Source organism: Lepisosteus platostomus, chromosome 5, assembly GCF_059453375.1.
Source record: "Lepisosteus platostomus isolate fLepPlt1 chromosome 5, fLepPlt1.hap1, whole genome shotgun sequence".
In the NCBI taxonomy this organism is placed as follows: Eukaryota; Metazoa; Chordata; class Actinopteri; order Semionotiformes; family Lepisosteidae; genus Lepisosteus; species Lepisosteus platostomus.
Genome location: NC_142615.1, coordinates 31,087,278 through 31,112,766, shown reverse-complemented (window position 1 = coordinate 31,112,766; position 25,489 = coordinate 31,087,278). Strand labels below are relative to the sequence as shown.

The 25,489-nt window shown below is 41.9% G+C and overlaps 1 protein-coding gene and 2 non-coding genes across 3 annotated transcripts in view; all 3 read right to left on the bottom strand.

Annotated features, from left to right (window-relative positions):
- Nucleotides 1-7,339: 7,339 nt before the first annotated feature.
- trnaq-uug (transfer RNA glutamine (anticodon UUG)) lies at nt 7,340-7,412 on the bottom strand. The gene has a single exon. It is a non-coding gene; the product is annotated as a tRNA-Gln (tRNA).
- Nucleotides 7,413-18,773: 11,361 nt separating this feature from the next.
- Nucleotides 18,774-25,489, bottom strand: part of LOC148665524 (uncharacterized) — a 33,599-nt gene continuing 26,883 nt past the window's right edge. The window contains exon 3 of the mRNA XM_088632346.1: nt 18,774-19,838. Within this exon, the coding sequence (XP_088488472.1) occupies nt 19,736-19,838 (103 nt within the window). The 3' untranslated portion in view covers nt 18,774-19,735. The remainder of the gene's footprint in view (nt 19,839-25,489) is intronic.
- Nucleotides 19,432-19,514, bottom strand: trnal-uaa (transfer RNA leucine (anticodon UAA)). Its single transcript has one exon. It is a non-coding gene; the product is annotated as a tRNA-Leu (tRNA).

Here is a 25,489-nt window from a genome sequence, read left to right as displayed (position 1 = left end):
ACATTAAATAAAAGGTCTGAAGCCTGCTCCAAAGAAGAACAATATTCAGAGCTGACAAAGAAGTGATAGGAAACATCTCGGAAAACGAAGGTGCAGTTCATTTCACGCGTCGCACACCAAGAGCTGAACCCAGCGTTCTCTGAAAAAACTAAGGTGTTGGGAGTGTGGCTGGGTGGTCTAAGGCTGGGTTTGTGCTCCAATTTCTTCGCAGGGATAGGTTTGGATTTCGCTGCTGCTAAGCGTTTGTGGGTTAAGACCATCCTTCTATTGCGAGTTCAATGGGTAAAGACTTTGCTTGACAGTCTGTTGAGAGACTGAACTAGGTGTTTCAAGATAGACTTTGTTAGCTTAACATCAAGGCAGAAAAAAGCCTCATTTTGTCTTCCCAACACCAATGCTCTTTGGTCCCTTCAGCGTTATGCAGGTAACAACATCTGCCGTGATCACTTTTCAGAGTCAGTGCGAATCGTAGTGTGCCGTAGTTGTTTTTAAAATTGGTTTTGTCGGCATGCTGCATTTGTCTGTGAAATTTTAATGCTGTGTTTTTTCACGCCGAATCGTTGGCAGGAGCAAAGCTTATTCAACCTTTGCACTCAGCGCTCAATCAGAAAAACAGTATGTGTTACTATTAGTGGCACTGAGGTCACTATGGTGCAATTGAGCGATGTAAGACCAATGGCATAATGGATAACGCGTCTGACTTCAGGTCAGGAAATTGTATGTTTGACTCCTGCCTGGCTTTTGTTGCGTTAAAACGATTTACCTTCCTTTATATAAATTAACTGCAACTGAAAGCTATAGAAAACACTTTGGGTAAATTGTCGAAATTCGCATGAGGCTGCAGACAACTTAACACTACTGTCTGGAGATCAGCTCCTTCTCTGAGCTCCATTGGAATGAAATCCCGTGGGTTGCAAAGTTGGAGAGCAGCTCAACTTGTGCTCAGTATGGTGCTGAGGGTTCAGTACTGGTGTCGTTCTAATTAGCACGTGCACTGCACATGCTCTGAATCAGACCATTTCAATTAGTTTGGTCATTTCAATTAGTTAGGACACTTAATGTAGAATTATTACTTTGCCTGTCTCTTTTTTGTATATAATTTAAAGTCTCTGATAACTTAATGTTAGTTTTTAATTTAGTTTTAGTTTTACGATTGTAGGGAAAACCGGTTCAGGGACGCCAAATATGTAATCATAGTGGCTCTCTGAAGGCACCAGTTCTGTAGGGTTTGGGCATTTACTGAGACAATTATTAATTGTAGCAGTAAATCACAAAGTTGATTCTTTTGATGGCTTTAGAATCCAACCATGCGATATAACTCAAACAACGCTCACACACAGGTACTAATACACGAGGATACATTTATTAATACATAGAATATGCATATAAACCTAACAGATCTTATCGAGAGGGTTATCAGAATACAAAAGGTGTATTCGGTCAGTTACAAAGAGTTACACATATCAAGAGGACATACGTTCAGTATATCATTCATTAAGACCGTTTCGTAAAGTGAACTTGGTTACAACTTCTACATTAGATACTCAAAACAAGTACATAACTCTTAGGAATTAAATTGATATCAGCTGGTTGGGATAACAATTGAATTCTCAAGCTGTAATGCATTGAAGTTGAATACTCATCCAATCTTTGGGGATTCAGATCTCCTGCGGGCACAAAGAAAATGTTGCAGGCTGTTGCTGTCCAATCCGCGCTCTCTGGCTCCGTGCCAGGCTGTGCTGTGCGGCTTGCGACGGTGCGCTGCTGATGCTCATTGTTGGCTTTAACTAGCAAAGTTTGTGCACAGGAGAAAAGATGACTGTGGGTCCCAGCAAGTCAGGAAGAGGACCGGTTCGTTCCTGATGAAGAGCTAGTTCTGAATAGTGATTCAGCTTTCCACAGTTCCGACCTGTTCATGAGGCCTGCTGCTGGTTACTCTCTGGCAACCTCCACTCTAGACTCTTAGAACAAAGGAAAGTTCTGGCACTCGGACACACTGGCCGTTCCGTGGTTGTCCGGGCTGAGTCTCAGGATGGTCAGGAGGCGCGTTGCGAGAATGTCCTGCCCTTGGGAGCCTTCTGCTCATAGGCCGTCCTGCCCTGGAATTCTCCTTTGAATTCCCTTTAGAACAGTCCACAGAATTCCCTCCAGAATCTTACTGAATCTTACTGAATCTGAATCTGAATCTGAATCTCACAGGCTCTCTGTGTTGCCTGTTTTTACCTGGAGGAACTTCAGCTCATTGATTGGCTGAAAGTTCCATGGGCATCAGAGTCCCACGTGGGTTACTCGGCCCTACCAGTTCCTGATTGGTTGATCAAGGTGAGATATGAGTCACTTAGTCCTGACACTTAGTAATGCAGTCCAGATGTCCAACTGGCACTCCCTAGACAGATAGGCGCCAATGGATGACCATTGATCATGATAGCCAGGCTTAGCTAAGTGCATCCCCCTTTGGGAGCTGTCCTTATCAAAAGAAAACATCTTGCATGAATAGTTTCTCTGTGGCTGCACCACAGAGATGAACAGAGAAATGGGGCCTCATTTGGGAAGCTCAGAAACACTTAATTCTGCCTTATTAATAAGCCTCGCCGGTACACGATATAGGTTAATGCATTGACATATGCATGAACACGCGAAATGTCTCACTCCTGATTCAGCTCATGCTCCATAGGAGAAAGGCGATTCCTCTTCTTCTCGTACAACCATATCAGAACAGAAGCCCGTGTCACCCAGCTCTAATTCAAGAGCGACTCCCATCTTCAGCCCTTTTTTTTGTTCGTGATCATTAATTTCTTTAGATATGATCAATATTGAACTTTTTTAAAATAAAAATAATCAAACATGCAGGTAGGTTTTTGAAAAGTATTAGGAGTTGACAGGGCGCCCATTTGGAATAGTTGTCAGAAAATGTGAGAAAAGGAAAGTTACATAAACTCTCACACACAGCATTAGAGATTGAAATCTGATTGTAAAAACACTACCTGTCTCCCCCTCGGTAATCAAACCCCAGTTTCCTGCGTGACAGGCAGGGATACACACCATGACACTAACTAGGAGCGCTTGCTAGCTGTTAGGAGGCATTTACTCTTATGGCTACTACTTTTCGGGTTTTGACTTTTATTTTAATTCCTTCCAGAGGAGTGCATGAAAACGAGTTTCCATCTGCGCCATCCTCACTCCTGCTCTGCTATTGTCACAGCTCCTCCTTGTGCACAACCAACACCCATGGAGTCGGTTCTTTCAGCTTTACTAATTAGGTTTTTAAAGGCTGGAAGTAGGGCACAAGACACACGAATGCTAAAAGCATCCTTATCTGTTTTCAGCTGTGAAATGTCATTCGTGGACGCTGAAGAATTTGTTTCCAAGGCAGCGGTTTCAAGCAATTTTGCATTTTAAAAGTATAGCAGTGCGTTTCCATTTTTATGCAGGCACACGATGACATAAGGAGATTGTCGTAGTCGGCAGGACTTGAACCTGCGCGGGGAGACCCCGATGGACTTCAAGTCTATTGCCTTAACCACAAAAACACAGCAGAACTCGTCAAACCATTTGAAGTCCGATTAAACCACTCCACCAACCTGTCGTTCTGGGGATGCAGTGGGGTGGTCCGCGAGATCCCCAGGCACTGGCACACTCTGGCGAAGACCTGGGATTCGAAGTTACGCCCCTGGTCACTGTGTAACTCCTCCGGCACCCCTAGCCTGGAAAACATCCTGCAGGATTCCTGCAGGACCTCTATCCATCGCACAATCTGCCCCTCTGGCTCCTTACAGTGGAGCAGCCAGGTGAGGGACGCATGGTCGGTCCTCAACCGGAACAGGGTCCTGAACAGGTACGGCCTGAAGTGGTGGACCGCCGCCATCACCGCCAGCAGCTCATGACGGGTCACGCAGTAGTTCTGTTCAGCCCTAGTCAAAGCCCGACTGTAGTAGGCAACTACACGCTCCTCATCTGGCCCCTCCTGAGCCAACACCGCGCCCACCCCCAAGTCACTCGCGTCGGTATCCAGGATATACGGTAACCACGGATCGGGGTAGGCTAGCACAGGGGCCCCCACCAGAGCTACACGTAACCGGCTGAAAGCCGTCTCGCAGCCCGAGTCCAAGTCGAAACGGCGGCCCTGGTCGGTGAGGCGGTGCAGCGGGGGAGCGATGCTGGCAAAGTCCCGGACAAACCCCAGAAAGCTGCACAGCTCCGCGACAGTGCGGGGGGTCGGCCAACCACTCATTGAGGCGACCTTACCTGGGTCTGTAGCCACCCCTCACAGTCCAACAACATGTCCCAGGAAGGTCACCTCCTGCCTCAGGAGCTCGCACTTGCAGGGATTGAGCCTCAGGCCAGCACGGCGGATGCAGGCCAGCACCGCCTGGAGGTTCGTCAAGGCCTTGTCAAAACCCTGGGCATGAACCAGCAGATCGTCCAGATACAGCACACACTGGTTCCACAGGACCGATGCCAGCACCCTCTCCATCAGCCTCTTGAAAGTCGCCGGGGCATTGCACAGGCCAAAGGCAGTAAACTGCCAGAGGCTTCGAGCGAGCGGTACCTGCCAGTAGCCACAGCGGAGGTCAAGGGAGCTGAACCAGGTCGACCCGGTGATGTAGTCCTTGGCATCATCTATCCTTATCAGGGGGTAGGAATCCTTCCAGGTGACCTCGTTCAGCTTGCGGTAGTTTACGCAGAACCTCCACGAGCCTTCTTTTTTTTGGACCAGTACAGCTGGCACAGAGGGCTCAATCACTCCCGCTGCGGCCATCTCCCGGATCTTTTCCTCGGCGGCAGTCCGCTTGGTGTGAGCCATACGTCCAGGTGGGATGCGGATGGGCAGAGCGTCACCAGTCTCGATGTCGTGTTGGTAGAGTTCCTCAACGGCGCGCCTCCCTTTCTCGCAACCGCCGCCGCCTTGTCTGGCCTCCCGGCCGACTCAGGAGCAGGATCTGGCACGCTCGCTCCCCAGCTCACAGGCCCGGTCTGCCGCCACCGCCACTGCCTCTTTTTCCCCCGGCTCCAGCGTCCCTCGGCTTTCGCCGGGCCTGCCCTCCACCAGGTGAAGTCGCTCCCCCTGCCACACCAACTCCTGCCGGCTCAAGTCCAAACTGGCCCCCACTCGCTGCAGTAGGTCCAGCCCCAGAATGCAGTCCTCCTGGATGGGTGCGAGGTAGCAGGGGTGGCGCACCATCGCTGCACCTAGACGGAAGGCAAGCACCTGTTTCCCCCGGACTGCGGCAAGCTGTCCCGTCACGGTCCTTAGCCGCAGGCCGGAGGCCTCCCATCCTGGGGGGGGTGGTGCCATCGGTGTCGGGGAGGATGCCAGGCCGGAGTAGGGTTACCAATGAACCGGTGTCGAGCAGGGCCAGGCAGGGTTGGTCCTCGATTCGGCAGTGGAGGTACAGGCCCCGGCTACAGCCAACTCGCCCCACGGTGGCGTGAGGGGCGCCGGTCTTCACAGTGCTCTCCGGAGCTGGGGTTGAGATCTTCCAAGGGCGGCCATCCCCGCGCTGAGCCGCCCCGTTCCCGTTTCCTGATACCGATCTAAGTGTGCGAGGCTTTAGGGCCCGGCAGTCCCGGGCTCGGTGTCCCCTCTTTCCACAGCGTTGGCAAAACCAAAACCAGCACCCAGCCACCCCAAACACGGCCTCAGCCCATGTAGCAAGGGCCAAGGCCTGCCCCAGCGAGGCCGGCGCGGCCAGCTGTACGTGGCGCTGCAGCTCCTCAGGTGAGCCATCTCCCGCTGCACCTCCTGGAGGAAAGCTGGGTATCCTCGGCGGGCGAGGAACATGACATCAGAGGCGACCAAGCCCAGTCGCTCTCCTGGTCGGCGCCGCCGCAGGGCCAGTCTCTCTTGCATCAGGTCCGGCGCCTCCTCCACGCTGAAGAGCAGCCGGAGAGCTGCTGCCAGTGCAGCATATTCTCCTCGGTCCTCCTCCGGGACATCCAGGAGCACCTGGCAGGCTGCTCCTTCCAGCACCACAGCCAAGTGGCTGGCTACCTCCGCCCGGTTCCAGCCATTTGTTCGGGCCGCGAGCTGGAACTGCCTTAGGTTTAATAAGGCGCTTCCCAGTCGTAGAGACCGATGAGTGTGGGTATTGCTGGATGGCTGCGGCTTGAGGATATCTTCTCTCAGGGGTATCCGCTGGCCAGTTGCCCCAATTCTACCGGCAGAACCACTACTGAGTAGCCCTGGTAAGGGCTGTGGCCACCTGTCGCACCCAGGAGTTGCTCAGGCTCCATATGTGCGCTGCCGGTGGGTTCGGTCTCTTTTAGAGTCAGCCAGCGCTTGACAGAATCGGTTAATGTCTGCCACGGTTTGTCCATCCTGCCCGCTTCTGACACCAATGTAGCGTTTACAGGTTCTTTTCAGGACAAAGGACCAATGGAGACGAGATAAATGAACCAAGCGATAGCTTTATTCTTTATCAACCACACAAAACCAAACACAGAATATACACACACATGAGGAGACTGACGGAGCACGTAAACATCTTTAGGGTGGTAATTACTTAACAACAAGCTATACACTTATAAGACTACACAGGACACTAGAACTACTATAACACTATTTACATATGCAGGGTCAGCTGCTGGTCATCGAGCTGACCCTCAGACTCTCCCCGGCTACAACTCCCAGCCTGCCCAGCAGTACTATGAGTGTCTAGGGGCACTTCCTCTTCACCACCGGGCGAGGGTGTTACAATTCGTATATTTGATGAATCACTGCCCCTTGGCGTTGCTTTCCAGACACCACAACTATTCACAATGAATCTAATGAATACACATCTTTATGAATAATAGTATTATTTATTAATAATTAACTTTAACGTATATCTTTATTAGTAGCTCTATTACAGGTAATGCATGTACAGCCTTTAATATGTGATAGTGAATTTGCAGGTATCCTGGGGAGGGAAGAGAACTGAAATTAAGGAAATACATATTTTAAGGGGGTGTAAGTCTTACATCCGTTCTGTCTCATCTGGGTGTTAACTGAATAGATTTGTGGTATTATTTATTGTGTTTGAACTCTATACTTGTGTTTCTCAGGAGACAGCAGAAATATTGGCGATCTGTGGCTACAGAAAATAATGTGAACTTTATAGGCAAATGTAAGGTTACGTTAAAGAAAAAAAACTTATTGTCACCTTTATCAACGTGATTATTTAAGACAGTTGTTCAGAACAGTATCTCTTCTCATATCTGTGGCTGTTGTCCTACAATAATGGTGGTGAAACAGGCAGAATGTGTGGAAAGAACTGGAGACTCATCCAGTCAATAGTAAGGTTGTGTAGGACCGCACGCACTAGGTGACAGTGTTGAGTAGCGTGGTTTAAAAGCTTCACGAGCCAGGCAGGAATCAAACCTGCAATCTTCTGATCCAAAATCAGATGCGTTATCCATTGCGCCACTGGCCCTACTAGCTCCTTACTCAACTGCACTACAGTGAGCACAGAGCCGCTACTAGTAAAGCATCGCCCCGGTCCACATGTTCTCAATTAGATTCATGTGTTTTTTACATGTGTCTAATTACTACGTCTTTCGTTTTGTCTGGTTTTAAAAAAAATGTCTCTTTAAATCAGACAAAGGCTTTATGTGTCTCCCTGAAATTCACACACGAGGGAAGTCACACGAGGAAGGAAAAATATCGCGTTTAAAAAGAATCCAGAGTGGAGACGCCTGCTATTGAAAACGAAGCTTCATAGAGTATGTGCGTGCTACCACTGAACTAAACTCCCGGTACCGACTTTTTTCCACAGGTCTTTAATTGTGTTAGGAAGAGTGAACAGTCAACAGTGCACATTTTAAAGGTCAAAGCAAGACAATCAGATGTGAGGATAGATCAGAACAGGAGCCTCTGCTTCTCTGTTTGCTGAGCTTTTGGTGAACGTAAAAAACGTGAAAGACAAATTTGATATTTTCACATTTTAATTAAGGAACAAGAAAACACCATCCTTCGAGCCGGATTCAAAACAGCGACATAACAATTGCCCGCTGCTTTTTTAAACAGTTTTACACTCTAGCAACTGAGCTATGGAAAGGTCAACTCAAAACACCCACGTTTTGTCATACGCGTAGCCCAATGTAGTGTAGTGTTTCTGTCTATTTAAATCCCAGTTCGACATCAAATATTCACTCCCATAGTTTCTTTTAGTAGAAGAAATAGACCAGGATTCTACTGTATATTCTACCAGAGATCTTACAAAACGTTTGAAGGGATATCAGTGCAGGCAGAAATTGACTCTTTTTCTAGTGGGATCAGGATCATACAAAATCTTTCTTTTGGATTGAGAAGAGGATCATGGTGACACTCAAAACATCCCTGTCTTTGTTTCTTTCGAGGACTAATGGATTATTGAGGTGCAAACATCGGTTCAAATCAAAACTCCGCTACTGCAGTTGCTTCTTGGAGAGTTTCTTCAAATCTTTCAACTGAACGTTGATATCTTGGGATATTAACCATGATATCATACAGAGTGTGGTTTTCTTTTGATCGAAAATTGTATTAAAATATGAGCCTCTTTTACCTTTGTCTTGGATGTATCGCAAGGTATAATACTTTCCCTTGCATCCTCAGATAAACATTATAAATACCACAAAGTTACAATATATGGAATAGCATTTATTTTTACATATATTTTAAGATTTACTCTTATTTTAAGCTACATTTAGCGCTAGGTAAAGATAACGTTGCTTATACTGATGTAGTAGAAATGTAAGATGAATTGATAGCTGTATCTGAGCTAAAAAAGTCCTAAAACGCCTCCTGTAACAGGTAAGGACTCATAGCAAGATTCAACTCCAAACGTTGCTATTGCATTGCGCATTATGTAAACACGACCTGTTTCAGCTTCTGGTGAGTGCAGTTTTTCCAAATTGAAATTAACAAGAACATTTTTCAAGATGCACCATGTCCCTAAATTGATCATCAGGACTACTATTACTATCAGGTAAAAGCAGTACAAAACATAAATATAACCTAAATATTAAGAGACTATTGTCTGTCCCCTACTGCTGTAAGCCATGTTCGGCCAACGCTAGAAATATTACTGCTCTACTACAGTAGCAAAAGTGCACAAACCTGACTTAGAAATGGATCACAAGTCAAAAGCTCTAGACGATAAGGATAGGATTCGAACCGACGTGTGCAGAACACAATGGACAAGCAGTCCATCACCTTAACCAATTGGCCACCTCGTCAAGAAAGCCAGTCTCTTCAGACATGCGTTGGCGCGCTCAAGATCATCTTTCTTCATTCTTGATAGTCATTTTCCTCTTCCACCTGCCATTTCACTATTTTGCTTGAGTGATGTCAATCCAACAGGCTTGTCCTCTGCTTCAGTGGCGAGTATAGAGGACACACTGTTGTACACGGAAAGCACATTGATCTCTTTGGATATGAAGTGCCAGATAAAAGCTATTTCTCATCCTCTCTCTTAGTATCGGGGCTGCTAGTGCATGAAAAGGAGGCAACTTGCTCGGCGAGCAGGCTCAGCGCACACCGAACGCAGATGTCTCAGAGCGGTGTGTCTAAGTGGCTGTAAGAATAGCGCTCTGCCGGCGCCGTGGTTTAGCTGGTTAAAGCACCTGTTTAATAAAGAGGAAGTCCTGCGTTCAAATTCTAGTGGTACCTTCCTTCCTGTCTTGTTTTACAGAACAGATCATTTGGGACACTCACAGAGGGCTTGATTTGGTTTAATGCATGTATTAATTTCCTTTGTGGAACTTTTTTAAATCATCCCAGTGGACAAAAGACGTATAATATACGTCTATTAAATGCATACCTTAGACGTCTAAATGTGGTCTGCAATTCGTCTAGAATGAAATTCTAATATACGTCTAAAGTTATACGTCAATTATACGTCTATGTTTAGACGTTCATTATACATAAATGGTTGGAGTTCTATTATACGGATAAATTTAGAGGACTATTATACGTTTATGGGTAGAGGTCTATTATACATCAAAGATAGGTTTTACAGGTGTAGAAACAAGTAAACCAAGCCAATGATTAGGTTTAGAAATTTATTCTGAAAATACACATTCACACCTGAAACATACAGTATGTATTTCAAATTATACACTGTATGCGATCAATTAACAATCAACATATGGGCAATAATCATAAAAAACACAACTAGTCCTAAACTTCAGCTACAAATTCTGGTAACATGGCAATATACAGTATAGTAATGACAAACACAAACTAATTACATTAACACACAAACTCAAAACCACATTTTGATTCAAATATACATTTTAAAATGTACAACTTCTATATTTCCAAGAAAAAAAATATTACAATGGAAGTTAAGACGATTTTTGTCCACTATTTGCAAACCCTGTCTAATTGTCCTAACAGTTAGAACCAAAAACCTATTATTTTCAGTGTTCAGATCTCCTGGCCCCCTGCCTTGCATATGCATTCTTCAAGTAACACATTGCGTGCTCCTTTATTTATTTTTCTGTTGATGTAGGGTGGGACTTCAGCACCGCAGCTAGGAGAAAATTATATAATATTACTTCCCAAATAAATGATGATTAATATCTTTTTTAGTATAATCTAAAAAATGAATGGTTTACTAAGCTCAAAGCTGAAATAAATGTATAAAATTTGGCTTGCATCATAGCAGTTGAGCATAAAGTCTGTCCTAATTAAAGAGTACCCAAAGTTTGAAAGTACAACATAGAATAAGAATAGAGAAACGGCAAAACGATTTTGTGTCATCTTCCCCATTCACACTGTTTTTATGTGCCATTTTTTGCTTATTCACGTACTATTTAATCAAAATAATATTAAGAAAGATCTGTATGTATTCAGATACTATTATTATTGTTCATACTTACACGTCAAAAGAGGATTGCTGAGATATTTGCGGATATACTTCTACGTTTGAAAAACGTGTCCAAAATGGTGACCAACGCATACTAGCAATGCATTGTGGTATATAACCGGAAAATATGCTGGGTTCGAGATTTTCTCAACGTATGCGTTTATTAATGTTGTCGATATTATGGTTGAAATTTAACATTGATAATACATCGCAGCTATGTGCCCCCTGCTATGAGCTGATGTGCAATTTTAACGCATGCAGTTAGTAAGGATCAGTCACTGTTGTATGGTATTATATATAATGACATTATGGAATAGGATGGGGACAGGCCTGGCATCACGGGGGGAGGGATGAATGTCGCCCCTTCAGTTTTGGGCAAAAAGATTTACCTAACTTAATTTGCGCCCTAAAAAAATAGTTGTACATTGTCAATGGTCAGACAACACTAAATGACACGAACAGTCACTCAGTCTCTTTGATGGGCAGGAGGGCTATCCGTCCAGAAACTGCACATATCAGTGTGGTTATTGAGTGTCAACATTACGATCCTGTTTGCTCAGGTGGACCAATTCCTTGCAGTCGTTTATCATTATACTTAAAATCGTTATATAACTCTGACTAGTTATAGCAGTCTGTGCTTTCTGTTGGTTTTACAACATTTTTTTCTTAACGATTCAGAACGTCCATTTAGCTGCAAAAATGAACGCTTATGGTACTTTTCGCTCCAGGCAATACAAACCGTGAGAGTGACGAAAAATGTGAACCTGAACTTCATCGCAAATACCAGATTGCTAGTCGTTATCTTCTATCATGAAGCACTAATCAATGGCATAGCTGCGAGATTTCATTTGGGTAGCTGCACCGTACAGCTCCATTTCAACCGAAATATCACCCCCCCTCAGAATTTCAGACGCCCCCCTACAGCTTTTTCCCCGGGCACCGCGCACTGATGGGGGACGGGGTGTCCAGGAAATGGTATCAACTTTTCTCAAGAAAATAAAAATAGAAACTCTATAGGCACTCAAACATTTTACTGTTTTTTTTTTTCAGGCAGGTGGCAAGACCCCCTCAGCAAAACCCTTGTATGCCAAGCTGTGGGCATTGATTCGTCGAATATACGTATATTCACGGCGAAAATACGGCTATACGTATATATACGTCACCTCGACGTATAATCAACGTCGAATTGCAACCGTAAAATCGACGACATTAATAAACGCATATATAAGGTCGAAAACACATCTAACACAGTGCCTGAGGCTTTTTACTGTATGTATCGGCCAGCAGCCATATCACCCTGCAACTCACAACTGGCAACCCACTGAAGCTAAGCAGGTGTGAGCCTGGTCAGTACCTGGATGGGAGACCTCCTGGGAAAGACTAAGGTTGCTGCTGGAAGAGGTGTTAGTGGGGCCAGCAGGGGGCGCTCACCCTGTGGTCCATGTGGGTCCTAATGCCCCAGTTTAGTGATGGGGACACTATACTGTAAACAGGCGCCGTCCTTCGGATGAGACGTAAAACCGAGGTCCTGACTCTCTGTGGTCATTAAAAATCCCAGGGCGCTTCTCGAAAAGAGTAGGGGTGTACCCCGGTGTCCTGGCCAAATTTCCAATTGGCCCTTACTAATCATGGCCTCCTAATAATCCCCCTCTATGAATTGGCTACATTACTCTGCTCTCCTCCCCACTGATAGCTGATGTGTGGTGAGCGTTCTGGTGCACTATGGCTGCCGTCGCATCATCCAGGTGGATGCTGCACATTGGTGGTGGTGGAGGGGAGTCCCCATTACCTGTAAAGCGCTTTGAGTGGAGTGTCCAGGAAAGCGCTATATAAGTGTAAGCAATTATTATTATTATTATTATCGTGTGTGCCGCAACTAGGAGTATACGGCACTCTGCACAGTGTATGAAGTAAATTATTTTCGCAGTAATTAATTTATTATATTTACTATATTTATTATACACGTGTAAATTAATTATTGTAACGCTTACGGCCGACAGGCACTGTGTAAGAGCCGGCGTACCAGAGCAGCGCACCGAGGGAGCGTCTGCATTTATATAAGATTCCCTTCTGCTTCCCTTCTGCTTTGTGTAAGGATAGTATCAAAAGCAATCTTAAGTGGTGAGAAAGCTGTGCTCAATGTATTTAAGGGTAAAAGGAGATGCTTCATATTGCTTGACTAATTTTAAAAACTAAGTCATAAATGTAGACGCTCCCTCGGTGCGCTGCACTGGTACACCGGCTCTTACACAGTGCCTGTCGGCCGTAAGCGTTACAATATACATACCCAACACTGCTTCTACCCCTCTGTCATGCAAATAAAACACCTTGAATGGAATTGAATTGAGGGGAGAGGGGGGGAATACTAAAGCCAATACTGGCTCAATACCCTCAATGGGCTTTGACGTGCTAATGTCAACTTGACTCGATTGGAAGACAATGAACGTATTTTAGCCCTAAATGAATTAATAGCAAACATGGTTTACATAAAATACATTTTTCCAAGAAAGTTTATAATAATACGATTTATAGTTGAAATCTGAGCCTAAATATAAAGGAAAAGCATTTTCAGAGAGCAATCACGCTGTGTTTATGTAGAAAAAGCTATTAGGTTTATGAGCAATCTAATTACCTATTCGCTTAAAACGCTATATAAAATAAAGTTTATTTAGAGATGAATGATCAGTGTCGCAGTTTAAATAATTTTTGTAGGAGGGCTTGGACAGATTCCAAGTGCATTTTTGCAATTTACGTTGCATTGTCCAATGTTCTGTTGTAGTACAGGCTAGAATACAGTTAGTCTAAGCTTTATCAGCTTATTTAAAATACATTTTTTGAATCCCCGGCGGAACACACTCCATAGGAATCAGCGCTTTTATACAGTGTATCGCCTTTAAACACATATATTTAAACACGCGTTTACGATGTAAATCAAAACGCGATTCAAATCAATATAAATGTATATTTTGTAACGCATAGGTGACGACTATTCATTGTTATTAAAAAGACTTAAATTCGATCATGTTCTGATATTTAGAAATATAAATTTGTTTGGTGCGAGTGAGGTTTTATTTAATCTCTGACCAAGGGAAACGTTTCATTTTTTCAAAGAAATGTTTGTTAAAAAATAAAGTTATAGTTCCATGGGATTCAATCACAGACCATGTGACATGGGAGTCAGGAAACTAACACACAGCGCCACCGGATTTAATAACGCAATAAAAACGCTATAATAATATGTGACTATAATATAATATAATTATAATTATAATAATATAATATAATAATAATGTGACTAGGCACAGAAAAAGTTTACAGCACAGTACAATAATAAATGCTGACCATGACTTTAGAAGCATAAATTACCTTACACTCAGTTTAAACACAAGTTGTCTTTCTGTATGAACCTCTAAGCTGGTTCATACAGAAATGTAGAAATGCATTAGCCTGATTATGATTAAAAAACACATAATTAAACACGCGTTTGCGATTTAAATCAGAACACGATTTAAATCAATATAAATGTTTATATTGTAACGCATACTGTCCAGCCTCCATTTCTCTATAAAAATTTACTCTGTTGCACACACACACACAATAGAAGCGGGAAGCAGAAGCAGGGACCGTTGTCAGAAGGGAAGAAGGTGACTATTCATTGTTATCAAAAATGACTTAGAATCGATCATGTTGCGATATTTTGAAATATAAAAGTCAATTGATTGTCCATAATATCACTATTCTATTTTTTCGAAGAAATGTTTGTTAAAAGAAAAGTCCAGCACCAGCTAGATTCAAACACACAACCTGTGCATTGTTAGTCACGCACGTAGACCAGTAGGCTACAAGACAACTCGCATGAACAGGGAGGCGAAACAGCCCTACACAGCCCTGTCGCAGCACACGAATATAATCATACCGTTATTAAATTCTTTAGATACGCGATTCCATATTATATTGGTAGAAAAGCTTAAAACTACCACTTTTTCACACGCTATTTCACATGCTAGTTAAATACTTCGATGCTTAAAATCGTTAGGGAGAAATGGAATACTGGTGTGTATTTTTCCTTTAAAGTACCGATTCCTGGAATCTGACTGGCTGACACCCTTCTGAAGTGGTTCCATAAAATCTGGTATGCGGAAAAGAAAGCGTTGATAAATACAAGTGTCTTTTAATACACTCTTTGCTGTGCTCTTGAGGATCCTTGTGATATTTTGAGATCTAGTTGAATGATAAGTGTCGCATTTTAAATCATTTTTGTAGTTAGAAATTATGAAATGCCCTGTTAAAAGCAAGGAAGTTTTTATGCCCATTGAAGTAAAAAAAAATGCCTGACAAAGTATGGCTTGGACAGATTCCAAGTGCTTGTACAAATGTGCTAAAGAAATTATACTTTGAGTATACAGCTTGTCCAAAGCCATCCATTATTAATACTATTAGTAATATCTTCAGTAAAGGCTTTGATGCATAAATATTTCTGATAAGGGTAGGTTGTGTACTTTTGTCCAACTGAGCAATCTTGCTTTCATAAAATATACCAACATTTTAATGACTGATGATTAACATGCTGTAATACACAGTTCAAAATTAAAGGCTCAAATGCTGTACATGAGAGTTTAAGCTCCCCCTGGCGGTTTTACAAGGTGACGCCGGATAGTTTCCGGCAGAGCGTCAAATGACGCGCGATTAACCACGTGATACCGCGTGATACTGCTACACGCCCACAGGGGTATGCTGCGAAATACCTCACCCATTTTGAATGGCTGCATCTGTACCTCTTTATGATTTCTTATCTATTGCACATCTCCAGTCATTGTTTACACATCTGTATTGTTTACATTCAAACTGTCTACATGTTTACTTGCACATTGTCTATTGTTTGTTTGTACATTGTCTTGATGCACTGTTTGCACTTTGTCTTGTTTTTTACACTTGTTTTACAATTGAGAGACTTTCTGTAAGTAAGAGTTCCATTGTACCAGTACCGGTTACATATGGCAATAAAGTTCAAGTTCAAGTTCAAGTTAGATGAAGCATTTAATATATTCAGGTGGGTAGCTAGGTCAGCATTCGTATCTGCAAAGGAACAAGTAATACTGTAGGTTTATTCCATGCTGAAAAGAGAAGAGAGAAAACAAACCTGAAGAAGGTTTCACAGCTGACACGTTATGTTTTCTCTCTTCTCTTTTCAGCATGGAATAAACCTATTCCCAGTGGGCAGTGATTCGTCGAATATACGTATATTCACGGCGAAAATACGGCTATACGTATATATACGTCGCCGCAACATATAATTAACGTCGAATTGCAACCGTAAAATCGACAACATTGATAAACGCATATATAACGTCGAAAACACATCTAACACAGTGCCTGAGGCTTTTTACTGTATGTATCGTGTGTGCCCCAACTAGGAGTATACGGCACTCTGCACAGTGTACGAAGTAAATTATTTTCGCAGTAATTAATTAATTTATTATATTTATTACTACATTTATTATACACGTGTAAATAAATTAATTACTGCGAAAATAATTTACTTCGTACACTGTGCAGAGTGCCGTATACTCCTAGTTTTAAAACTGACAAAAATGTAGAAAACACGTTTCTCACTTAGAAATTTAAGATGGGGTGGGGTATTACTAGTAGCGGCGCTGAACTCACCATGGTGCAATTCATTTACGTGACGGGCTAGTGGTTTAATGGATAACACGTCTGATTTCGGTTTACAAGATTATCGATTCGACTTCTACCGGGGTTGTGTGATTTAAATCAGGCTCCTCAAAAATAAATGTCCGGTATGTAAATGAACCGCACCTGAAAGCAAACATTGGGTCTGGGTTCCTTTCTTTCCTGCATGAAATAGCAAATCATTACAAAAAAAAACACCAACTAATGTCCAATAGCGTTAGTCATTTAAGTAAACATGAATATACTGTAAGGTCTTGGTACGTAGGATTGGATTTCAACCACAATTAAAAAAGGGCAAATTATAATTACAGGCTTCAGACACTTTTTCATACAAAAGTGACCAAACACTCCCTAACTTTCAGGTTTGCTTGAACCTGTAACAAAAACAAGGTCTGAAACTTCCATTCTCTGATGTTACTGTCTCTAAAGGCGGACGTGATGTTTCATGGAGGTGCAGTGCCTTTTCTCTCATCGTGTTCAAGATTATTCGCTGCATAAGCTCCTTATTGCATGTTCTGTTATTTCGTTCAGATAACCTAAGTGGTGTAATTTCCAGGTTCGGCACCAGCAGCACCCGCAAACACATCAGCTGACCTTGACGTAATTTGAACACACAAACTTCTGATCTGCAGTCAGATGCTTTACTGTTGCGCCACGAGGTCACTCACCGCAAGTGCTTTTAATTCCCTCAAAGAGAACAATCAGCGTCCCTGAAAAAGATTTTTTTCACTCTCCTGTGAGGAGCGCCGCTCTTCCAACGAGGGTTTCTGTCTCTTCTTCCCAGACCACAGATTATTCTTTCCGCCCGGCTCTCTCACAGAGAGCAGACACACCGTCTCCACTGATGTGTTTACTACATCTATAGATCTGACCCTCTACAGCCCTGATATTCCTGGACAGGATATTTACCACCAGCCTTGTGAACTTCTCATCTTGACCTCTCCCAGGAGGAGCACAAGTAACACAGAATCCTCTCTCCATTTAGCAAATAACACAAAACACTGTTTACCTGTCAAGACAGAAAACCAGGCTGCTCCAGGTGAGACTTGAACTCACAACCGCAGCATGACTCCACTGATCATGTCATTTTACATGGCCTGAACCAGGAAAGAGATTGGAAGTCGAGAAGTTATGGTGTTTTTTTAATACTTGCCTACTCTTTCAGTTTTTCCATCAAGTCTTTTATTTGGGAGTACTTTCAATTGATGTTAATCCTTGTCTCGATACACGATTCTGGGCCATGGTGCATCTTGAATAATGTTCTTATAGCCTTCAGTTTGGAAAAGTGCGCTCTTCAGAAGCTACCGAAACCGCTAATGGTTACATAACACTTAATGCAGAAGCAACGTTCGGGTTTGAAAAAGAATATTACTTGCTATGAATACAAACACTGTTACAGGAGGCGTGTTAGGGATATTTTAGCTTAGATCATTAATTCATCATACATTTCTTCTCCATCTATATCAACAGCGTAATCGCTACTGAGCGCTAAAGGCAGGTCCTGGCAATACAATCTTCTTTAGAAAACATTTTTAAAACTATTTCCACTACCATCTGTAAAGTAAAAGATACCGATTGTACACAACTAATACAATATTTTTTTTCCAGGGACGTTGTAGCTAGATGCAAATAACAAACGAAAATGTATCAGCTTTAAAATTTTCTCTTGGATCCAGAGGACGATCAGCATGAGCTATCAAAGAGCCTACTGCTGTAAGAAGGTTAAAAGCGCACAAGTGATCTGTCTTTGGTCAAAGGAATTGCTGGAGCAGTAGGACGCAGAGCAATATCTAGCAGCTGTAGACGATGTTCGGGGAAGAGATAATTCTGTTTTCAGCACAGGGAGTGAGAATGAGCTCAGTCCGGCTCCCAGCAGAATCCATTCTGGTTTGGTTACTGTCAGACTGTGCGTCTGAGGCTCTTTGGATCGCAACATGAAAAAAAAAAGAACAAAAAACATTTGCTCACATCTTGTGATTTCCACGAGAGGAAGAGAAGATATCACTTTAAAAAAAATCAGAACTGAAGATTTGGATCCGGGACCTCATACTTGTTAAATGATTAAAATAATAATTATGAAAATATCAGGTTGTGTTTCTGCAACATATCGTGCACAGTACGCCATTTTTTTCTAAAGTACAGTAAAATATAGTAGATTGTACTTAATAAAAATGTACAATTCACCACTGGTATTAACAGATGTGTGCTGTGTTTGCCTTTGTAAGCATTTGTTTAAAAAATTAGTTCACAATACGATAAAAAACACAGAAAGCACAAACTTAATAATATAACGATACAAAATCAATACCAAATCATAAAGCCAATTAAGTACCTATCCTTTGAGAACAGTGACATTTGTATCTACTTTTGAATTACAAATCAGACAGTGTAGTCCCTTAATTCAAAGATCAGATCTTGGCCAAAACAAGACAATCAGATGTTAGCTGAATTCGGAACAATAGCCTCTGCTTCATCGTTTATTGAGCTTTTGATCAACGTCTGAGTGAAAAAGATTAGCTATTTTAACTCTTTGATTAAAGTTCACAAAAAGCACCTTCCTTCGAGCCGGAGTCAAACCAGTGACCTAAGGATTCCCTACTGTTCCCACTACAGTCGATACAATACAATTTCTTGTATTAGGAATGCGTCTTTTCGCATACCCCAGCTTTTCTCCATGGAGACACAGACACAGAGACAGGGAGAAAAGCCTGGGGTCAGAGCGCAGGGTCTGCCATTGTACGGCGCCCCTGGAGCAGTTAGGGTTAAGGGCCTTGCTCTACGGAGTAGGATTTCTCTGCCGGCTGCGGGATTTGAACCGGCAACCTTCCAGTCACAGATGCAGATCCTTAGCCACAGAGCCACAGAGTGCAAATCATCAAAGTGTTCTGTCGCTTAAAACTTATTACAACCCTACCATGAATGGGGATTGAACCCACATGGACATTTGTCCATTGGATCTTAAATCCAACACCTTAACCACTCGGCCATCCTGGTCTACAGCAATATACTGCTCAGTTGTTTAACATTTAAATATGATTCAACAATTTAAAAAAATGAAACCAGCGCCCTGTCACAGAAACATACCCCGTTCTCCCGCACAACAAGCAGGGGTACTCAGCACTATACTAACGAGGAGCGCTTGTCCGGAGCTGAGCGTGAGCTCTGTTTACGGTCAGCAGTCATTTCCTCTTTTCCAAAGACATTTTCGCCTGCTCTCAGTAATTAATGTCGGTTTGAAGTCTGTTCCTGTTGTCTCCGCTCTTGACGAAGAGCAGCCTTACGTAAGAGACTCCCTTTCTCAAGAAGTTTGCCATCAGCCTGCAAGAAAGAAGAGCCATCAACCACCGAGGCAACCACTAAGACACTTACAGTAACATTAAACACATGAAATGTGAGATGTTTTCTATTAATTATAATAATAATTAATAATTAATAATTGCTTACACTTATATAGCGCTTTTCTGGACACTCCACTCAAAGCGCTTTACAGGTAATGGGGACTCCCCTCCACCACCACCAATGTGAAGCATCCACCTGGATGATGCGACGGCAGCCATAGTGCGCCAGAACGCTCACCACACATCAGCTATCAGTGGGGAGGAGAGCAGAGTAATGTAGCCAATTCATAGAAGGGGATTATTAGGAGGCCATGATTGGTAAGGGCCAATTGGAAATTTGGCCAGGACACCGGGGTTACACCCCTACTCTTTGCGAGAAGCGCCCTGGGATTTTTAATGACCACAGAGAGTCAGGACCTCGGTTTTACATCTCATCCGAAGGACGGCGCCTGTTTACAGTATAGTGTCCCCATCACTATACTGGGGCATTAGGACCCACATGGACTGCAGGGTGAGCGCCCCCTGCTGGCCCCACTAACACCTCTTCCAGCAGCAACCTTAGTTTTTCCCAGGAGGTCTCCCATCCAGGTACTGACCAGGCTCACACCTGCTTAGCTTCAGTGGGGTTTAAAGGGATGTTATCGTTTCTACTCTAACTTCTTTGTCAGAAGTGGGATTTGAACAAACATCTCTAGGGGAAACTACAACCTGAACGCAACGCCTTGGACCACCAGCCATCCTGCATGTGGCTCTTAAATGGAATGATGTTTTATTTATTTGTACTTGATGATAAGGGAAAAAAAAGTTAAATGTAATTAGGGAAATGTCTTTTTTCATGGGGAAAACAAGCCTGAGCAAATGTAAAGTTTAGAGCAGCGCTCAATAAAAACTATCTGAAACCGGTAGCGCTTCTTATGCGGATCAGTATATTCCGATACCAGTGGTTCTGCAGAAGAAATTAGAAAAGCTGAACTGCAGGCACTGTGTTGCTATTACTGCTACTCTGGCTGTAGCTGCTTTAAGATCTACTCAGCGGACACAGAATGTTGTATGAGGTCAGACTGGTTTGCGATGTCTGAATAACAGTATGCAAATTTAAGCTTATTTAAATAAGAGTATTTAGAATATAATACATGCTCCAAAAACGTTAATCCTTCACTGGCTGCTATTTGAAACGCCTTCATAAATGACACGTAATAGAGATTTATGCAGCTAGATTTTATGCTTCACATTGCAGTCAGGAAAATAAATCAATTTTCTTCAACACTTCTGGATAAAGTTCTTCTGTGGAGCAGGTTTCAGACCTCTGCGTACAGCTCCCTTGATGTCATTTTATTTTTACATCAGCAAGCACCTTGAAAGGTTTTTTTAATATTTTTTATTTGAACAACAAAAATACATAGAATACAAAAAAGAACACATATGACGTATCAACAACATCATCAGGGGCACGTGCTATAATCCAATTACACTTTCTGAAAAATCTACTGTCCATGCAAATGTACATGCTGATCTACAGGGCTCTTTTCTGCACTGAGCTGCTCATTTGAAATCCAGAAGGCAACACAGACGCGCTCCTATACCAAGAGTCTTATCTGGACCACCTGGTTAAAAAAACAGGAAACCTAACCACTAATCTATACTAATCTATATCTATATAAATGCTCTATAGGTTTAAAATTCAGGAATATGAATGGTCAATTGTTTACAATTGGAGTTTTTATGTTTCGTATGATTTAGCGACTTTTTTACAACATGTAAAAAAAAAACAGCACACCTAAATGACAAAGCCTTAGAGCTACAGAGAAAAACAAATTGCATTTAAAGTAATTTTAAAGGCTCGAGATAACATTGCACTATAAACGCAAATGTTTGTCTTCTTTGTTGCACTTACGTTTTGTTGCTTTAGCAAATTTCATGCGGTTTATTTCTGACACAAGACATAACAAGCTTGTGTATTTATGACAAAAAAGCAGGGAAAGAATTTTCATTGACCTTGAAACTAAAATTGTTAAAAAGTAAGTTAATTGCACATATAGTAAATATATTTTCTCATATAATGGTGTGTTTTTTTTGTCTAAGAATCCTTCATGAATGGTTTAACAGACACTTTGCATGATTAAAACAAATATTTACGAATTTTAACGTTTTATACAATAAAGTTTTATTGTGAACATGAGCCCTGTTTATCGATATCACCAATACAGTTCTGGATTTTATTCTGCCTTCCTACGCACATATGAACAGCTCGCATGTGTGGTAGCGTATTAGCGTCAGGGATAAAAATAATGATATTGGCTTTTAAATGATAAACCATTTGCGTTTATACAAAATCACAATGCGTTGTCGCAGACATTGGGACATACTCTGTTTAAACACCTGTCGTTTTCTCTAATATTGGGTCCTGTGCTTCGGTCCATTTGAGAGAGGAGAAGACACTGAAAAAGTCTTTAGAAAGTGGATTTTGCACCTGCGACAGTGCTGTAGTGGTATCGTACAGACGCTCATACAAATCCATCACACGCTGGAAGCTCTGGAAGGCAACGTAAAATATTGCTCTGTCTGTTGGTGGATTAGGTATGCACGCTTTTTTCAATGTAAAATGCAATGTAAAAAGATCAAATTTGATTCAAAATCGATTAATGTAAAAACCGATAAAGCTCATGTTTTTTTATCTAGTTTTATCTATATCTATATCTAGTTTTTCAAAGGTCTTTTAAAAAAAATGTTTATCGCGATTGTGAAAGTTAGATATGTGCCTTCATATCGCCAGCTTCAGTCTTACCTGTAACTGCGAGAACGTTAAAAGCGCACAAGTGATCTGTCTTTCGTCAAAATAATTGCTGGAGCAGCAGGACGTAGAGTACCATCCAGCAGCTGTAGATGGTATTCGGGGAAGAGCTGATTCTGTTTTTAGCACAGAGAATGAGCTCAGTCCGGCTCCCAACAGAATCCATTCTGGTTTGGTTACTGTCAGACTGGGCGTCTGAGGCTCTTTGGATCGCAACGTGAAAAAAAAAAGAAACAAAAACAATTGCTCACATCGTGTGATTTCCACGAGAGGAAGGGAAGATATCACTTTAAAAAAATCAGAACTGAATATTTGGATCCGGGGCCTCATACTTATCAAATTATTAAAATAATAATTATTAAAATATCAGATTGTGTTTCTGCAACATTTCGTGCACAGTACGCCGTATGTAACAATAACACAACAGTTACAACGAGGGCTTTACACGCAGTCCGGGGTATTTTCCCCTTTTTTATTTTTGCCACTTTATATCGAAGCTGTTATACTCCCAAAAGTGCAGAGTAGCTTGTAAATAAAAATGTACAATTCACCGCTGGTATAAACAGATGTGTGCCTTGTTTGCCTTTGTAAGAATTTGTTTCAAAAATAAAAAAAAAAGTCCACAATACGTTAAAAACACAAAAAAACACAAACTTAATAATATAACGATACAAAATCAATACCAAATCATAAAGCTAATTAAGTACATATCCTTTCCTTTGAACACAGAGAACACCTTTATATAAAAAAAAACCGTGACATTTGTATATACTTTTGAATTACAAAGCAGACAGAGTAGTCCCTTAATTCAAAGATCAGATTTTGGCCAAAACAAGACAATCAGACGGGAGTTTAATTCAGAACAAGAGCCTCTGCTTCATGGTTTATTGAGCTTTTGATCAACATCTGAGTGAAAAAGATTTGCTCTTTTATCTCATTGATTAAAGTTCACAAAAAGCACCTTCCTTCAAGCCAGAGTCAAACCAGCAACCTAAGGATGCCTCACCATTTTTACTAGAGTCCTCCGCTCTACCAACTGAGCCATCGAAGGGAAATAGGGGACATTGTTTCCCTTGAATTTAAGCCACGAATCAGGTTTCTACAGTATGAACTTCCGGGGATATTACAAAATGTTTGATGGGGCATCAATCGTTCCAGGCGGATATTGACACCTTTTTTTCTCGAGGGATCATATTAAACATTTCATTAGTATCACGAGGAGGATCACCATGAGACACAGAACAGTTTAATTCTGTCTTTATTAGAAAGTAGTGTTTGTGCTACATTAAAAATATGTTCGTGGAAATATAGAAGTTGTGATTTTTAAAACTTATATTTGAATCGAAATGTGGTTTTGAGTTAAATATTAGCGTATTAATGTAATTAGTTTGTGTTTGTCATTACTATATATATATATTCCCATGTTACTATAATTTGTAGCTCAAGTTTACTAGTTGTGTTTTTTATGATATATCGTAATAAAAACTGCATAATTTGAACTACATATTTTTCAGGTGTGAATAATTGTATATTTTCAGAAAAAAATTCTAAACCAAATCACTGGCTTGATTTACTCGTTTCTACACCTATAAGACCTATCTTTGATGTATAATATACCTTTAACTATATAGGTATAATAGTCCTCTTAATGTATCCGTATAATAGAACTCCAACCATTTATGTATAATGGACAAACTATATAATCAGAGATGTCTAATTGACTTATAATGATATACGTATATTAGAATTTCATTCTAGCGACATTTTGAGCCGTAGAAACATTTTATCATTCCGTACTTTCCTGTGCAGTCAGACCAGTTCCACTTCAACTGCGCCTGACAACGGAGGTCGTTTTGAAAACAACGAGAGTAAAGGGACACTGCATGTCTGCAGAACATCACGTCGGAGTTTCAGGACAGTAACATCAGAGATTGGAAGCTAGGGAGTTTCAGGTCTGTTTTTTATTATAGGTTCATGAAAGTCTAAATACCTTTGCAAGAAGTATTTCAGAATCCCAGTCAAATCCAGTACAATTGCTGCACAGATCTGCATTCTACAATTAGAAAACTGTCCGTTTAATCAAACACGCCTCATAAGGCATTTTTAAAACAGGAATGCGTCTTTCTATAAAAATAAAATGACTTGAAGGGTGCTATAAGCTAAGGTGTGAAAGCCTGCTCTACAGAAGAAGTATATCCAGAGGTGCCAAAGAAGTCAAGGTTTCACCTCGTGAGAGAAAGCATTTCAGAAAACGAAGTTGCAGTCGCTTCCATGCATCATAACACCACTAGGTCAGACAACAAGAGCTGAAGAGCCGCTGTCGAGAGTAACGCGGCCGAGCGCTCTAAGGAGCTGGATTAAAGCTCCAGTCTCTTCGGGGGCATCTTTTGGGATTACACCACTGCTGCATATCTCCTTGTTAAAAAACACTTTTTTTTGTTGTTGCACGGTGGCCAAGTGGTAAGGTGTTGGTCTTGTAAACCAATAATCATGGGTTCAAGCCCCACCTGTGTCTGTTTCATTCGTCACCACTTTCCTTTAGTTTCAAAGTCTTTAAAAAATTTGCAATGTACAAGTTTCTATAGTAAGAAGAACATAACTGTCGCCAGTGATTAGTGTTCCTGCATATCCTGCCCTGTTTTTTAGTCGACAAAGCTTGTCTCTCTTCACACCCATCTTCCGAATGATCGCCTCAGCATTGGGAAGGAACGTGCGTTTGGTACAGCCCCCACTCCACAGTCTGATCACAAACAGATCGGGTGAGCTGTCAGTCTAGGTTGGAAGTAAGGTTCTTAAAATCTGACTTAGGAACGAGAAGACCGTGTTTTTTTTTAAACGAG